Raw genomic sequence first — 18,899 nt, 5'->3', positions numbered from 1 at the left:
TATATTACTGATTGAAAATTTAATACGGAGTTCCTTTTATTTAATTAATTGTGTCAAATTTAGTTTCTTTCTTATTTGTTAACGACAAATGTCAAATTGTTAGTTTTTTTACATTCCGCGTGTATTCAAATAAATATACACTCCATAGATATCCATATTTTTGATAAATAAGTACATTGGAAATAAAATACAATGTTAACAAATGTAGTTTAAAACGTACTTTGGTGGATATTGAATAATGCTATACACGCATGTGATCAATCACCCTATTCCTCCCACACGAAAAGTAATAGCTCATGAAAGGAAAGTAGAGATATTGATCTTACCTGAAGATTTCACCTTCACTGGTTGACCAGATAAAATATTTTCAGGGAACTCGAATAATGTGGTTGCAACACAGCGCGCTGAAAAAGCTCGCTGTGTGTAGAGATCGTGTAGGCAGCATGCGCGCGCAGCCGCGAAGCTCCATTCCGTATAACTCCGTCGCGACGCCCGCGTGTTCCGGGAAAGCTTTCGCTCAGTGCAAACGTCATTCGGTAGTGAAAATTTCTCGCCATGCACTCGTAATTGCGAAATTTCAAAAGCTCATCGCTGTGATTTATAATTCCATTTAAAATAAGTAATCTAATACCTAATTCAAATGATCGGGCGCAGGAAAGGGAGGTTCACTAATGACATTCGCGGATACCGAGATTATGTGACGTCAGGTCGTCGCCGTGGAGACCGTTAGTGTTTTTTCTCATTTATTTTAAAATACACCTTTTTCATATTGACTTAACATGCAATTCCATGATCACCGTGCCAATATTTATAAATGTACCCATAGAACGCTAAATAATTTAATTGAAATTTATTTACAATTTTCCATATTGTTAGGCGTGAAAAAACAAAAATAAAATTTTACTTCATTTTCATGTAAATATAATTGAAAATTATTTCCTCTATATTTATACCTAGAATCAAGTAGGTATATTATATTTTTAACTTATGAATTTTTCATTTAATTTTATTTATTTCAAATTAATTGCGGATTACTACATTCATAGAAAAAAACTATTTTCATTTTTTAATTCATAATTTATTGTTAGCGACAATATTCATTTTTAAAATCTTTTATAAAGGTTGTTTGAGTCTTTTGTTCAGCTTTGTCTGATAGTTTATTTTAAATCGTTGTTTTTACTTTCCATCTTTGAATAAACAATTTATTTACTGATAATATTTTGAGTTTGTTCAAATGTTTGTAGACAGGGACTGGATTTTACCACCTTGGTAATAATATCAGTGAAAAATTGAAAACCCAAATTATGTTTTATAATTTATATTTATTTTATTTTGTTAAATTAGAAATGATTGCACGCAATCACACGAAATTTAATTTGTCTTTCGCTTAAGTGCCCACATACGTTATTTCGTACTCAAAAATAAGTTTAAGAAATTAATTTTAAACAAGAGTAAACAGTATTCAAACATATTTTTACAAAGACCATTAATTTAAATGTGATTTTATTTTAATAAAACGTAAATTTTTGTATTAAGGAATCTTATGCAAAAATACATTAAAATCTAAATATTTCAATTGTTTTTTAACTAATCTGTGTATTAAATAACTAAAAAATACCTTCATTTTTTGTCAGTATTTCATTGATAAAAAAATGCATGATTTGCCTAAAATATGATTTGCCAAGGAATAAGTACATTTAACAAGTTTTTTTTATTTTTTAAATCATAATAAATTGATAAATATATAAATTTATTTTCTTATATACATACCTATTTATCCCCATTTTATTAAATTATATTAATTGACATAATATATGAAAATTACTGTTCGTTCTGCTGAGTAGCGAATATGTAAGGGAACTAAGAAAAGGGCCCTGCATGTTCATCAAGTGCGGTGTGTCCCCAGGGTAATAATACGCCATCCGTTTATAGAGCCGCCCATACGGACGAAAACCATTCTATGATTATCAACCACGAAGTTAACTACAGTTTACAGCAATACAACTGGCCGTAGGTACTTAGATCGAGAATTGCAAGCGCAAACCGAAACCGTTCGTTACACGTTTGTTTTGCTCTATGCAATAGAACAAAAGGGCATCTCTATGGCGTCTGGATTTTATAACAATATTTAGTTTTTAAAATATTTTTTGTATTATATTGTTTATTGGTTACGGTGCGAGTATGTGTTCAAATTTTATTTGTACAACTATCTAAATAAATACATTACATTACATAAGCGAGTAGTGAATCATTACTCTGAGGGTGTGCCATTTTACCCGTGTACGTCATTTTGTCCGTATTTCCCTTATAAGTACATGTAGATAATTAGATCGCATGGTGTCCAATAAAGACACCTACCTAACTGGTCGTAAAACGTCAAATTCTTTTTTAGGTACATGACATCAAGATCTTCTTTTTCACCTCTGTTTCTATAAAAACTGCCCATATGTTTCGTCTAAGTAGATTACGGTTTCACATTTTTTTTAGTAAAGAACTGTAAAAAATAGTTACAATCAATTTCATATAACATTTCTTAATTCCCTCAATTTAGTAAAGAAAATAAAATAACGTACAGGACTTTTATAAATTACCGTTATATTTAAGAAGGAAAAAAATTAAGTTGTTTCTTTATCTTTGTGCATTGGGCACTGTATACGTATCCCAGCGTATCAGCGATCATTTGTAATAAATTATACATTGAAGAAAATCAGCCAGACGCCTATCCAAAGACAATGAACAATTTTAGTGCAAAACCAACTTTAAATATTTCACTTTGACCTCACCGGAAATCTAGCCCGGAAGCTTAAGCATGATAGGCAAACGCAATAAATAGTACACCACAAAGCAGCTGTCCAATTAATATTTTTTTTTTTTTAAATAAATATTTGCGTTCTTATGATTTACCCAAATATTTCATTTTGAGGGCCATTCTCAACGAGTTGTAAATAACTCACCATTAGAAAATGGAATCAAGTTGGGGTAGAGTGGGATTCGAACGACGGACCTTTGGTCCGTGAGTCCGAGACACTAGCCACGGGACCACAACCTGGTTGATGAATAAAACATAAATATGTGTGGCAAAAATTTCGCATAACGTATCGTTGTAAAATTAATTTAATCTAAACAGGCCTGGTATTCCAAACGCTCTCGTGGCCGTATTATCTCGTGTATTTACATACAAAATGCACGACAAAAACTGTTTTCTCGTGCCACGAGAGTGGTTCAGAATAGCACCCCACGGGCATTGAAAGTACCTGTCATTGTGGCTGACACTGGCAACTCAATTAATATGAATTAAATATTTTAGTTCTTGACAGAGATCTTAACAATACCTATAATATGCAAAAAGTGTATTCTAAAACTTTTCTTTAAGTAAAAAATTAATTAATCAAACTCGATTAAACTTGTAAAATATATTCCTCTACACGGGTCTTTCTAGTAAGGACTATTGTTAATTCAGACATATAATGTGTTCTGGTGGCATAAAAAAAAATTAGATTAGGCGGCAGAAAAAGGGTTTGTTCTATAATGTAAGTAATCTACACACACGTAACATTAAAACACCTACCTGCAAGCATAGTGTTCAAAACGCAAGGATAGTAAACATTTTTATGGTTCAGCAATTTCGGCATGCGATAAAAACTAAAGAGTCAATTTACTTGTCAAGATTTACCATGAAAATATGGAATTCCACTAATTAAAGTCATCATAAAGTACAGTGAACCCTTCTACAACGCGGCATTCTTATAATGCAGTTTTCATACAACGCGAACGAATATTGCAAACAACTCTCCTATAACGCGGTTTCCATATAAGGCGTTTTTCGTACAAGACAACATTCCAATTATGTAAATCTATTGCGTTCATCAGCACGTAGTTTGATTGGGAAGTTCAAATGTAATTTGTGTATTACAATCGGAGAATTCCCCTAAATATGAGCAAACCAGAAAAATTGATTTTCAGCCAAAAAGGGGTTTTTGGCCAATAACATACGCATCCATAAATTTTAAAAAAATACTTACTTGTTTATTTTTATTACCTTATACTTGTTTTTTTTTTTACTATTATATCAAATTGCATTGTAGTATTGGCAAATACGCATTTCATAGATAAATATGTTTATTTCTTATTTTTTTGTGATAATATATGCTTGCTTGTTTATTAATTTAACTTAAAAACGTTTTTCTTGCTTACCTTAACACTTTATTTATTGTTTGCTTTACAGGATTTATTTCATAAGCTTATATCTTTGCATTTTTTGTTTATATGCTTACTGTTTTTTCTTGCATACCTTTATTATTATTGTTTTTTTTTACTTTGTAACAAATCCTTTTTAACTAATTTCACATTTTTTTTCTGTATGTTTATTATTTAGTATGTTAGCATGTATTTCATTTTTATTTTTTGTAAATGCCTTTTGGGCGTTAATGAACAAAATAAATTACGGTGATGATAATGAATGAAAGGCATTTACTCGTAATATGTGTTTTTGTCTATATTGATATTTTTTTCTGTTTGAGTTATTTTTATGTTTATTATAATTTGTAAATTCATGCAACTTATTTTTGGTCCAAGTTATCATGTTTTAGTAGAAGACCCTAATAAAGGAAAAAAACCCGTATTTAAAAAAAAATATTAGGCTTTGAGGTACCTATTATTTATGTATTTATTATTTAAAAAAATATTAACTATATTTTTTTACCATAAACCTATTTGATTCATCCAAAAAGTATATATCACCTAGGTACCTGTATTTTTTGGGTGTTAATAACTTTAGAAAGTACCACGAGAACTCACAATATTATTGAATAATCAAAATACATAAAAAATTATTACGAAGTTAAAATCAAGTTAGAAAATTTATTGTTTACGATTTATTTTTTGCAAAGAAATACCTATATGCAGATTGAATGTTACTTAAAACTGTCTTTGAAAACCTTTTATTTTTTAAACTTATCTTTAGGTATATGCTTTACTTTTTTTCAGTTGAAATAAAAGAAGAACCAGAAATCGTTATAAATGAAGTTAATTTGAATAACACGGAAGAAATATTTTTACAAGGTCTACTTGATAGTCCCAAACACCAGCGAATAAAGGTAAAGTTTTTAAAATAATGATCTGAAATCCGAAATCGCTTATCTTCTGTTTTACGTTTTTCTGCATACAAAACCACAAAAGAATTTATTTCTATGTTTTCTATAATTTATTAATCAAGACTGTATGAAAGACAAAAATTAAAGTTAATTCCATGTCTTTGTATTTTGTTGGGTTTTAGCTACTTTGGTTACGTAGATACCTTATAATGAAAGACAGTATTTTTTAACAATAAACAACAAAACCCCATTGGTTGAGCACACCTGATTTGATGCAGATGCAGGTTATTAACATTGAGAATCCAAACGCTAATATTTTAGAATCTCAACGATGGCAGCCTTGATTCTACCTGACCTGAATAGGGACGTTCATCCCGCGTACTATACTAGAATCGATTTTTTTAGAAATCGAAAATACATAGATAATTTTATTATTGTTCTGTAAAAGATTTATTTTTCAAACTTATGACCCCGTAAAATTTTAACTTAAAAAATCGACACAGATTAATAAAATAAAATGTCAACTAATAATATTTTTTCTTTTTTTTTACTAAAATTTTCACAATTTTTGTTCTGTTTTTTTTTCAGATTTATTGTGGGTGGAAGTCATTTAATAATAGGCTTTTAAAAAAAATCTAATACACATATACGAAGTTTTACTCATTTATAAAATGGCTTTATTAATGTTTCGAAAATACATGACAGTTAAACTAAATTTTTTTTTATCTTGAATTAACTCTCAATTCAGGTTATTGATTTCAAAAATACTAATTTTACATAAAAAGTTTTATTTAATCGACTATTTGAAATATATCGACCGAGTTCCAGGATGGCCATCTCTAACATGTGCGTGTAGTGGGTGTGCCACTTGTTTGTCAACGTTTGTCGTGGCTCCGAGTCATTTTGTGTTTTTAAATCAATAACATAAAATCTTTGTATTTATTAAATATTTTCTACCGAAACTCTACTTTCGAGGTTAACATATTTTTTTAACGCATTAAACATTTATAATAATTAATATGTCTGTTTATTTCCTTTAAAATGTCACGCCCAATTATTCAGAGTGGAATGTTCTAATTAGATTGTTTTTCAACGGGTTTCTTTTTTTTTCAGAATTCTGATTACGAATTGGATGCCCCAGCACCTGTAAAACCATATTCTTTGGGAAACGTCCAAATAATTAAAAAACTAAGTGAATATAGAGGAAACAACATAAGGACAATAGAACAAGCTGAGCTTGCAATTTTACTGTCAAAGCCGCATTTTAAGGTAAGGTTTGCTTATGTGTTTTATTTAAATAAATTTATTTTTACTTTAAAACTCGACCTAAATCATTTTTATAATATCTGTTCAAGTACATCCATTTATTTAATTTTATGATTCATTTATATCCTCGAAATGAAAAAAATACATTTAAGTATAGGTACCATATACATAATATTGTCTCTTATCATATCTACTAGTGACTAATTGTGGTCAGGTAAGGTGACTCTTTGTAAATTCCCTATTGTCTTTGTATTAAACTAAAAATCATATGATACATTAAATTTCAGAAGACTAAAATAAATACAAAGGTTACTTAATAATTTTAGTTTTTACTTCAAATAGATGAAGACTTATATTCTTGAAACCTATGGACCTTTTGAGATTTTTATTTCCTTTTATAAATATGTATTTGAGTACTTAAACCTATCTTATCTTTTAAACGTGAACTAGTTAAATACTTGAAATTTAAGTGTTACCTTCAAGACATCGCTACATTTGGTATCCATTAAGCGCCATCATTTAGAGTCCACCTCGTAGTGTTAAGGTCTCGGATACGATTCCTGGCAGGGGGGGATGTGAAATATTGGTTTTTAAGGTGGTTTTTCACTGCAACATTCCATTGTTGCTAGACTGGCACCTGAAGCGTAAGACTGATGACCTTTCCGTCCATGTAATTGTCCCAGACACGCTACAATTAGTACCAATGCAGTGCCTTATCCACCACTGGGTACTGATAGGGAAATAATTATGATGATTATATATTTATGTGTTTACTATTTGTGTATGTTTTACATATCGCACATCCGATAAAATAGAGCCGTAACTCAAATAGCAGATTTTCCAGGAGAGCCTAAAAACTAAAGAACCCATGTTTTTTTTTTTAATATTTCTTTACACCCTTTAAAGCAATGCCAATGTGTTATATATATCGGGTGTTAACACAAGTTGTGTCCGTTTTTTTTCTAAATGAAGAGAACAAGAAGACACAACAAAAAAAAATTACAACAAAATACTCAATAAATGTATTCTCCTTATTAGTTTTATCCTTTATTGAACACAAACAAAAGGTATGTCAAAAATGCTCACTTTTGTCTACTTGACATTCCATTTTGAAGGCTTATAAACAAATAAAATAATAAATGTAAGGTAAAAGCAAACACAATATCTTACAGAGCAGAAAATTTTCTTTCGAATGGCGTTTAACCTTTACCATTTTGTTTTACTTTTGGTGCTCATTTTTTAATTTGGAAAAAAACGAACACAACAACACCTAATATTCAGATTTATCTTAAAAAAATGCAAAGAAAATCTCAATTGTATCAAATAAAATAGCTGACTATGAATATGACTGAGAATGGCCCCATTCCAATTAGCGAGTCCAAAAGCCATCAAACTGTTAAATCATAAAGGTATAATTATGTCCATTTTTTAGCACATGCGAGTTTTTACTATAATTAATTCTGTATACTTAACTCATAGTCAGTTTGTTTTAGTTATGACTCTATTTTACTGGATGGGCGATATGTATTTCTAATTCATTAATGTTTTTAGGCGTTAATAGATGCTCATGATCAAGTCGGTGCCCTTTGGGTATCCCGCTTACTGAGCGTAGCTTGTTCGGAGGACATAATTGACAACTCGGTGTTTGTTGGCGACGACGGCGAAATGCCTGCTAAAGACGCAATTAAGATAGTTGGTATCAGGAAGAACCCCGATCAACCTCTCGGTCTAACTGTAAGTTTTATTTATCTTTTTATTTAAATCTCTCCAGGCTTCTCTGTCTGCTGCCAATTCCCAAGTCAGGTCCTCATCCCGCAGTTCAGACTGCCTTCAACCTTGACAGGCTGACGCCGTGGACATCCAGAACCACGATATCCTGATGCCTTGTAAAGTGGGCAAGCGTGTTTAAGGCTCTCAGGAGGCATCCGTAATATATAGCACAGACAGCCGTATTGCCTCCGCTTCCTGTCGGTTGTCATCGAAGGTTGCTGCTTATCTTATATCTAAATACCTTATGAAGTCATACCACCGAACACACCCATTATTCTTCTGAGGCACCTATTCTCAGGACTCAATAATTAGTTGTTATGGGCCATAGTGAGGAACCACGATTCGTATCAGTCAAGGTGAATAGGTACTATAAAGGGATTGTATAGACGACTAGGCATTTAGTTTTTACCGACTAAACATCTGAACTCCAGACAGCTTTCATACTGTTGAATGCAGCACCTGCTAATCCTAGCCATACTCCTTGCTGGTTTTGAAAGCTGCCTCCAAAAGTGTAGCTTTCGATCTTTACAGTTCAGGGGATTTTGGGCATCTAGGCACGATAAGTTACACGTAACATTGGTTTTTCTGACATAAGTACAAATTTTTACAACCAAATACTAGATTTAATTCCTCTACTTTTTTTGCGATCAAATATTTTTAAACCCGAGAAATTTAAGCATTTTTTTATTTTTAATTTCTTTTGTTAATGTTAATTGATACGATTGTAGTACTTTTTTTCAAAATGCCCTCAAAAGGTAGAAAATAATCATAAACAATGAATTTGATAAATACATTCTACTAACCCGCTTTGTATTTTTAGTTTTCATAATTTCGTGAAATCGTTACTTACTTAATCAAACACTAAACACAGCAGCTGTTAAATTTTACCAAAATCCAAAAAAGGTTCTACTGGAAGAATCTTTCATTTTGTATTCTTTTGTTGTTTGTATATATTACCGACATTTCAAACTCCATCATATGATCTATCTTTGCTGATAAAAAACCAAAATTGCACTCACCGTTGACCAATATGGATAAATTATGGTCCAATTCAATTGTCCCAGACTTATTATGTCCACCTGTATTGAGGTCATCTTATACGTCTTATTGACCCCATAAATAATGTGTGGGTGAATAGATGAGTAAATGTGAGGTAACTGCTAAATGAGTATAATTGTCCAATGACAAAACACTCTTCTTCCTTTAATAAAAACACTCAACAAAACACTCGGCTTCCTTTAATAAAAATATATAAATGTTTAAAAATTACATGTCTATTCAAACATAATTTTTAATATAAAGATAATATCGTCGATAAAAATTTGAAATGCAATAAGGGCAAAGTGTGAACTGTACGAAAGAGGTAAAAGATAAATTAAAGTTTAAAAAAATATATGTTTCTAGTTTTCATTAATATATTATTACAAATTTTAATATTGTATAACAAAATTATTATTTTTTATATATGCACAAAAACAAGAATTATGTTGTTTTTTTCTTATCCCGTTCTTGAATAATTTATTCTCAGTTCCTTACAGCTTTTTATATTTCTGCTGACAATATAATTTGAGTTGTAATAATCTACCTCACATTACTTAATAACCATGTTCCACCTCAAAACTTTTGTAGTAAAATGTTTCAAACCTACATTTTTTTTTGTTAAAGCTATATTTATATGTCATGCATTTATAGTATTTAAATAATAAAGAACTCATTATATTATACTAAAACTGTCAGACTTTTAACTTTAATTATGGGAACTGAACTTATTGTCTAAAATATACAATGTTTTTTGTACTCAACACATACCAAACATGTCTAAGGACATTTGCACAATGATGGTTTTAAAGAAATGATTGTGTATTAAATACACAGTAAAAAATATTGAATATAATCACTTTTTTTTTGTTAATTCCTTAAACTTGAATACAATGGACACATAAAACCTCTAAATTGCACAATGCTATGATACAAAAACTAATCTATTGGTTTGATCTACATATGTTTACAAACATTTTGGGAGTCTATAAATTTACTTGATGTACATACAGCAAGAGCCAGACCAATCCAATCAACTACGTATGTTTACCTGTGTTAAATAAACCAGTATGTTGTATTATCGAAAAGCATGTATGCATGTATATCTACCTCAATACCGTTACACTAATCTTCTACAAGACCTGAGTAAATAGCAAAAGTATTTAGGTTCATCTAAGTAATCTATTTATTACAAATAAATATATCTGTACGTCAGAGGCAGACGGATGCAAATCCTAACATCAAATGTTAGAAAAATGCCTTAAGAATCTACTTTCTCTAAGTGATTTCTAATAATTAAAAGCATTCATTTGTATTTTAATCTTGATACATTGGTTCTTTCATTATAAGCCTTACATTTTTTTAAATCAATGGACATGATCATAAACTGGCCTCTGAGGCACAGATATAGTTCAATAAAAAAAATATATATCGTCACTGTTTTATTTACAGAAAAAATACAGCTTGTCTGTGTGTATGTTAAAAATATAAATATCACTAGTGTAATCATGCAGACAGGTGTCTTGGCTCAGTTGGTTAAACGGCCAACTGTGAAAATGGTGTCGCGAGTTCGATTCCCACCAGTTGCAAGGAAAAAATCCAACCAAGATTGATTTTTCAATTGGTCTGGGCATTGTGTATAATTCATAACCTCCTTCCAAATCCTTTCTTTCCTACCTGCTGACAAGCCTCTAAAATAGAAGCTTAGCGGGTTATTCTTGTAAAATAAAAAAAATTAAATTCTATTAATATTCAAAGCATTAACTTTGTGGTCCAACATTTTAATATTATGTTAATAAAATTTGTATAAAACCACTCACCGACTTATCTATCTACCGGTTTGGTTTTATACAAATTTTATTAACATAATATAAAATTTAAATTCCTTTATCTGCATATAATGGTGTATAGTGCACTGAATTATTACTCCTATGGCTGTGTACCTAAATCGTTTGTTGTTTACATAAAAGCATGATCAGCGCATAAGGCAACGTGAACTTAAGAGCTGCTCGCGTTGCAAGTGTGAGCTAGTGGTTTTTTCATGTTTTTCAAAATTAGAATATAAATATTATCACTTTTGACTTCAAATATAAATAATTTAAGCAATTGCCTATGAATATTCAATTTTTATAATTTAAATTCTCTAAATTTTGCATCTGTAATGACTACACAGCACCAGAATGCGAGGATATTTTTGGCACAGTAAGAGATGGGTTAGCACAATACTGGCATAACACTAGAAGAGTTCAAAAACTGACTGGATGAACACAAAAATTCATTGCATTTTGTATTGTATTTTATATTATGTGAATTATATTTCTGTATTTATATAATTTAAATAAGATAAAAAAGCATAAGACGTAAGTACGCACATCCGCCAAATACTGCTAGTGTACCTAAGAGCGATAATTTAGGTGACCGAGGATGAGCACGGGCAGCTGGTGGTGGCACGCGTCCTGGCCGGAGGAGCGGTGGCACAGCAGGGACTGCTGGCCCCCGGGGATGTGGTGCTGGAGGTCAACGGTTCCGCGGTGAGCTCTGCCGAGCAGCTGCGTGCAGAGTGCTCCCGCTCCTCCCACCACATCACGCTCAAAGTTGGCCCCAACAACCGCCTCAGCCCTAATAATAATGCTGTCAGGAATCTCAAGGTAAAATACTTTTAATAATAATAACCCATATACTTAGTCCAACATTTTTTTTCATTATAACTTCAGGTGGGTTGTCGAGAATTCCGGTTCAAGAGGTCCAAGATTCCAATCCCGCTCAACAACAACTTACTGTCCATTTTTCTAACTTAACTTCAAAATATTTGGGTAAACCATAAAAAGGCATTTTTTTAAAAAGAAAATATGCTGTATTTTTCCCAATTATTTATTGATAACTTGGTTAGTCACTTACTGACGAATACAATTGTTTTTTTTTTGCTCATTAAAACAACGCTGAAACAATCCAAATATTCCGATTTGAATCGGTTTTGAAACAGTTGTGTTTCTCAAATACAGTAATATTTTCACAAAACGTTTTAATTTTCCAATATGTTTATAATGTTTTTGTTTTAACAAATATGTAGCATTATTTTTTATATTATAAATACAGATAAGTTATGGCAGACATTATTTAACCTTTTTTATTAATATGTAATATTTTTCATTCTGTACTTAGCGCCATGAGTACTTTAGTGTATTAAGTTTTAAAAAACAAGTGTTTCAAAGAAATATTTAGTTTTTTTTGAGAATTTTTTGCTCTATTTATTTCTCTTCCATGGTAATTCAAAATAAAAAATTTAACACTGCTAAATGGTATAAAAACACTAAAGTATTATAAAAATAGTTTTAGTGCTTTAGGACATATACACTAATGCATTAACATGATCAAAAATAATGGTTTATTAGTGTATTAGATAGAGATAACCCAACCCCTAGGGGTATGCCAAATTTTCTGAAACCAAAATATTTAAATAAATTTAATAATGAAGTTTCTAACTTCCAATGCTCATTCTCTAAACTATGTGTTTTAACTCAATACACTAATGTTCTCATGGTGTGACTTATACTTTATGCTGAAATTCCACACCAAATACTCAAGATCAGCTCTTGTTAATTGTTTTTTAGTATTTACTCATAGTAAGTTTTTTTTTTAATAAATAAAAAAACATTTGGTTTCAGTGCTATATGCGAACAATGTTTGAGTACAATCCCGTCGATGATACTTTGCTGCCTTGTAAAGAAATTGGTCTACCCTTCAAGCGAGGTGACATTTTACAGGTAAATGTTTAATAAGCAAGCCAAACTGAAATTCCTTGTGCAGTGCCGGTTTAGTTAAAAAAAAAAAAAAATCTTATTAATTATTTATCTTGAAGTATTACAAAATGAGTGTCAATTTAATCAATAAAATCGGTTTATTTTAATAAATCCATATGTAACTCAGTATAATGTTATATTTTTATAGATCTCAAAAACAACTGTTATGTATGATAATATCTTAGAGTAATAACCTAATAGAGTTGCCCATACGGAGAAAAACCATTCTATGATTATTGAACAAGAAGTTACCTACAGATTACAGCAATACAACAGCCGCAGGTGCTTCTGAAACCGTCTATTACACGTTTGTCGTTAAACTAAAAACCAAACCAAAAATTTGGAAGGCTTTTGTTCTACGCAATAGAGCTTGCTTAAGGGCTTCTCTAGAGAATTATTACTCTTAGGATAATATAATTTCGGAATTGTTTCAGATTACGGATAGAAAAGATCCTAACTGGTGGCAAGCGTGCAATGTAGAAGCACCAGAAGTTGTCGGATTAGTTCCGTCACCCGAGTTAGAAGAAAGGAGAAAAGCTTATGTGCCTCCTGAAGCTGATTTTGTTCACAAGATTAGCATATGTGGAACATGGGTATGAAAAGTTTACTTTCTTTATAATTAAACATGCACAATCCAATTGTTAAAGTAATTAAATAATTTATTTTTTAACTTTATGATCTAATGTGTAATTATGTTTTGCTAGAAATATTAAATTAAACACTGATCAGCTGTGAAAATATTTATATGAAACTTGAAAAAAGTAAGAATTAACAAGCTATGGATCTATATAATTTTTATTACATTTTTCTGCGCCAAATCAATCAGCTATTGTAGTCTAAATACAAAATATTTATATGCAGTTTTTTTTTTAAATACCGATCAAAAATAATCTCAATAAAATTTCACTCAATTATTTTTCTTGTAACAAGTTCATTATTGCATCTTATTTAGCTTTTTTGGTTTGTATTTCAGATATCCAAGAAGAAACGTAAGTTTGTATATGAATCACGAAGTGCAAGTGATTTTGATAATGCTGATTTAGTTCTTTATGAAGAAGTAGCTCGAATGCCACCGTTTAACAGGAAAACTCTGGTTCTTATCGGCTGCCAGGGTGTTGGAAGAAGAACACTCAAGAATCGTCTCATCAACAGTGATCCCTCAAAGTTTGCTGCCATTGTACCACGTCAGTATTCATTTATTTATATTCCATTATAAAGTCATATTTATTGTTATTTAAATATTATTTTCTTCTGTAGATACTTCACGTCCTCCACGGCCACTAGAAGAAAATGGTACATCTTATTGGTTCTCTGAGCGAGAAGAAATGGAGAAGAATATAAGGAATTGTGCATTTTTGGAATACGGTGAACATAATGGACACCTTTATGGAACTCACTTTGATTCTATTCGCTCTATAGTTCAACAAGGTATCTATACAGTTCTTTTATATGGTTCTAAGACTCATAAACATTATAAAATATTGTATTCTGTTAAATTGAATTATAAATCTCGGAAAATTTACGAGTGCTACAAATGGAGACCTCAGAAGCTTATGTAGTTTAGGGACGAGGACTAAACATATCATAGTATAGCCATGTGAGACAAATAGATACATTATTTGGAAATGTAAGCAGATTGACTTATGTTATGACAGACATTATTTATATATTTATGCTGCCTATTATTACTGTACAGCATTGTTCGCATTCCCTCAGATCACATATCCTACTACATATTATACTTCTCCCCTTCTTACATAAGATAAATCATTCATATATTAGAAGAATTTTCAAAACATTATTAAGATCACTCTTCGTAATCCCAAATAATGGATGAAAGTAACATAATTTCAAGTAAACCTGTACACCACCTTTTTTTGCTTTAATAATAACTATTGTACCAAACCACATTATGTATATTTTATTGACATTTTAGGTAAAATGTGTGTATTGGATTGTTCTCCGGCATCATTGAAACTTCTTCACAACTCTCGTGAGTTCCTTCCGTATGTTGTTTTCATTGCTTCTCCGGGAATGGACCAACTGAGGAACCTCAATCTTACTTCAAATCGAAACTTACAAGTATGTATTACTATGCATAATTATTAATATGTATTCAATTTTTGCATGAATTAAAAAATCATTGTTGTTTTGTATTTGTCAGTAATAGTCTTTTTCTAAAAAGCTATGTTTTTTTATACCCTTTAAATGTGTACTTTGTGAAAAAAAATATAGGCATTCAATTGATACATCTTAGGTCACTATTTGTAGCAATTAACTCATATTTAACAATAAGTTTTAGTTGTTTTGAACGCAGTCTTAAATACATACCTTATATTATTAAGCACTAATCATCTGCCTATATTGCGTTATACATACGTACACGTTATACATACGTACTCATACTTGAATCAATGGATTTTCTTGCATAAAGAATTAGAAAGCAAGGATTAATAAATATGATCATAATTAGTACATGTAGAAAGCTGACAAAACATTGCAGTGATGACATGCATCAATATTAGGGAGTTTATCAGAAAAATATTTTACTTACTCAATATATCTAGCTCTCGACTCCTTTAACTTACAAATCTATCAATCCACAAAGTATTCATCACCACATGAAGCATTAAGTAGATTTATTTGTGGGCAGAATATATGTGTATGTATATACAATATTCTTGCAAATTTACTTCTAAAGGAATAGGCTTCCTTTACCCAAGGAAAAATAGTCAATTGTGATTTTCTTCATATTGAAAGTAGTTTCAGTATAGCTTTTAGTTATAGCCATGCCTGGATGTGTAATCTATTTATGTTATTACTTATGCCGCTTATGAAATTTTATTTTGTTTGAATATTAATTGCATGATCATTTGATTTTTGTTCATTTTGCATGTTGTTTTATTTTACCAGTTTGACAGGCAGAGTTCCATCCGATTCAGTTCTCGAAGGGCTCGCACTCTCGAGTCTTTGGCATCTTTATATGAGGTATTTTATTTTGTTCTTTAATTTCAATTTAAGTTTATTTAAGTTCTAGCTTTATTATCCAGCTTCCCTCGGGATCATCGATTCAAACTCGATTTTTATTTGTTATAAAAAATATATTTTTTGTTATTTTATTGTTTTGAATCCATTGCTGTGTAATTTTATCCCAGAACAGTAAATTATTGAAATTTCACATTCTTTTAGCAGAACACTACTACAGTTTCGGGAGAGCACTCCTCCCATCGACCGTCACTCCGAAATGAAACTATTGAAAAATATAATAAATTCTTACAAACATACCACTTTCTTAATTTCAATTGCAGATAAACATTCGTATTGTTTTACAATGTTGACACTATGGATAAGGGATACTGAAAACTTTTTACACACTTCAACATTTTTCTCGCAACCTTCTATTTTACAAATAATTGTCACTTTTTCACAAATTTAAACACTTCTGCTTATCAGCAGTCATATTTACAATTCAAGGGTTAGGTTTTAACTTATCTGGCATCACCCACTAGTAATGTTCTTTATGCATTGACCATAAAACTTTAAATAAAAGCAAAACATTGTTAAAACCCCTGAAACAAGGATGTCATTCATAAAGTACAAAGAAAGTAGTAAATTTTAATAAGATGCCGAGCCCGTACTTACTAAGTTCACAAAGCTTGGATTTTGTATTCGCCATTCCAACCATATGTATGATAACTTTATCAATGTTGTCGGCGAAAACACCAATTCGGTGAAAAACAAAAAAACCGATTCTGATGCCCAGCGCCACCGGTACTGAGTTAGTCCCCCATTTGGACTTCATTACTTAGGTTCTTATAATTATGTTTTTAAACGATTGAAGAGTTTGTGCCCAACTGTTGACAATATTTTTGTTCAGTATGTCAGAGAAGTAGCTCACTATAAAAGTGAATAAATGTTTGGAGAAAACCACAAACTAAAATGTCAACTAATGTTTCCTCAATATATCCGAGATCTTGCTATTTTCGTGTCATTATAACCAAGTTCAACTGTAGTACATATGGAATATTGTTCACAGTGTCATTATTGGAACTATACAAAAAAAAATACAGATTAATCAGTGATGGAACCATAAGCAGGGTGGTTATTTCACTTATCTAAGGTGTTAGCGTATACTATATATATGGATAGTTGTCCATTGTACTTTATTGTTTGTTTTTTAGAAATTAAATGTATTTTAATTTCTAATAAAGTAAATATTACATGGATGTACATCCGACACTGTGGGAACAGAGTGACTATTTTCATTTTTACTGTAAATTTTTTTGCTAACTCGACATTTTTGAAACCAAAACTAAAGATAATGTTCAGCTACAAGTAAATTGAATTGCTGTTTTTATCTCGCCCATTAGGAAGACGACCTGAGAACAACTCTGGAAGAAAGTGCTTGTTTGCAGAGAACATATGAGAAGTACATTGACCTTGTCATTGTTAACCAAGACTTTGACGCCACTTTCCGAAAAGTTGTTGAAGCTTTAGAAACACTTTCCACCAACCATCAATGGGTTCCAGTAAATTGGACTTATTAAGAAGTTGTTGTGATTACACTATTATTAAATATCCATTCACAATTTTGATTGACAATATAATTCAATTTAAGATTTTTTTCAATCTTACAATTTGCCATGTTTATATCTAAATGTTATTAGGTTCCTGTAGAAGACATGGTCCGTATCTGAAGCTTTTTCGTTCAATTGTGATTGAATTTGCCTTCTCATTGCTGCAGTCTTTCTGAACTTTATCAAAATGGATAAAACATAGTTATACATGTTTATATTTTTTTTAATTGAAAGCACATTTTCATACTGTAATCTTTACGTAGCTAAAATAAAAAATGAAAAGTATTATTGGCGTACGTGTTTTGTTTTTGTAGAAACAAAACTAAAAAAATGCTTACATAATTGTATGATAAAACCTCATAAATGGAGTCTGAGTCTTAGATAAAATTTTATTCATTATTATCATAAAGATTTATTAAATTTACCATCAAAATATATGGCACATTCTAAATGTTATGATCTTGTAAAGTTAGAATGCAAAGTATATTTATTACATAAACCACATCGGGACTTGTTGGTTGATTTATGGAAACAGCTGCCTACTAGTAGAATAATTCAGATATTATACATGTGCCTGTTGCTATATTTCAATCACATTTTATAACTTTTAGATAAAAAAATAATTATTATTTAAGGTAACTTAATATATTAAATTTAAACTTCTGTGTTTGTCAATATGGGAGTTTCAATAAATATACATATACATTTTGTTTGATTTAAATTTTGTAGAAAAATAAAAAAGTACTAATATAAAAATGTATACAGTCAATAATACTGAGCTTTAGCAATTTTAAATCTTCTCGAGATATTTTACATGCCCAAATCAAGAAGCAGCGCTGGATCCAACCGGATCTAGCACCCCAACACTTACTGAAAAGGGACGGGAATACACACATTTGTAAATTATGATGATCATATTGTTTCTCCTCCCCTGCAAGTAAGTGTCTGGTTCTTTGTGCCAACTGAACCTACTGTAGGTCCGGCTATGTCAAGAAGTGTATGATAGGATTGATTTACGCAATAGGAATAACTATCAAGTCAAGTCACTTGCTATTGAATCACTACTGCATTATAAAGATTTTAAAGTTAAATATTATTGTGTTATAATTCTAGGTTCTTTATTTTATATACCTATTAAAGTATAGGTAATTTTTTCTACTTAATTCTATCCGTCCAATAAATAGTTTTAAGCATAAGATTATTTCTTTCACTATAAGTGTGTTGTTAAAAATATTAAGAAATAAATTCAGTTGTTTCTTGTATTTAAAAATGCATTTGAAATATTAAATCATTACGTGTTTTTTTATTTTTACTACGGGTTTATTTTGGTCTAAAACTTTCTCGCTAAACATTAT

General features: G+C 30.6%; 1 protein-coding gene across 2 annotated transcripts; it reads left to right on the top strand.

Moving 5' to 3' along the window:
• The first annotated feature begins 525 nt into the window (after positions 1-525).
• LOC148273666 (MAGUK p55 subfamily member 2-like) lies at positions 526-18,164 on the top strand. 2 transcript variants are annotated; one of them, XM_088238373.1, is made up of 12 exons: positions 526-725; positions 4,987-5,096; positions 6,207-6,362; positions 7,911-8,093; positions 11,582-11,815; positions 12,833-12,931; positions 13,402-13,560; positions 13,941-14,151; positions 14,225-14,395; positions 14,904-15,049; positions 15,881-15,955; positions 17,338-17,875. In XM_088238373.1, exons 1-12 carry the CDS (start codon positions 641-643, stop codon positions 17,512-17,514), a joined length of 1,806 nt encoding a protein of 601 aa, XP_088094499.1. In that variant the 5' UTR covers positions 526-640; the 3' UTR covers positions 17,515-17,875. The 2 variants fall into 2 exon arrangements, with proteins under 2 accessions (XP_088094499.1, XP_088094500.1); XM_088238374.1 differs by lacking the exons at positions 526-725; positions 4,987-5,096 and adding an exon at positions 5,942-6,068 and having other exon boundaries at positions 17,338-18,164.
• Positions 18,165-18,899: the final 735 nt, after the last annotated feature.

Source organism: Micrasema longulum, unplaced genomic scaffold (assembly GCF_059751315.1).
Source record: "Micrasema longulum isolate JH-2025_06_02 unplaced genomic scaffold, ASM5975131v1 h1tg001877l, whole genome shotgun sequence".
NCBI lineage: Eukaryota > Metazoa > Arthropoda > Insecta > Trichoptera > Brachycentridae > Micrasema > Micrasema longulum.
This window is presented reverse-complemented; position numbering and strand designations above follow the sequence as displayed.

What these genes read in the sequence shown, in the direction of transcription:
- LOC148273666 (XM_088238373.1), top strand. Translation starts at nt 641, where the DNA reads ATGATCGGGCGCAGGAAAGGGAGGTTCACTAATGACATTCGCGGATAC. An exon ending in AGGTCGTCGCCGTGGAGACC is followed by an intron (nt 726 to 4,986) that starts GTTAGTGTTTTT and finishes ACTTTTTTTCAG; the next exon opens with TTGAAATAAAAGAAGAACCA. An exon ending in TGTCAAAGCCGCATTTTAAG is followed by an intron (nt 6,363 to 7,910) that starts GTAAGGTTTGCT and finishes TAATGTTTTTAG; the next exon opens with GCGTTAATAGATGCTCATGA.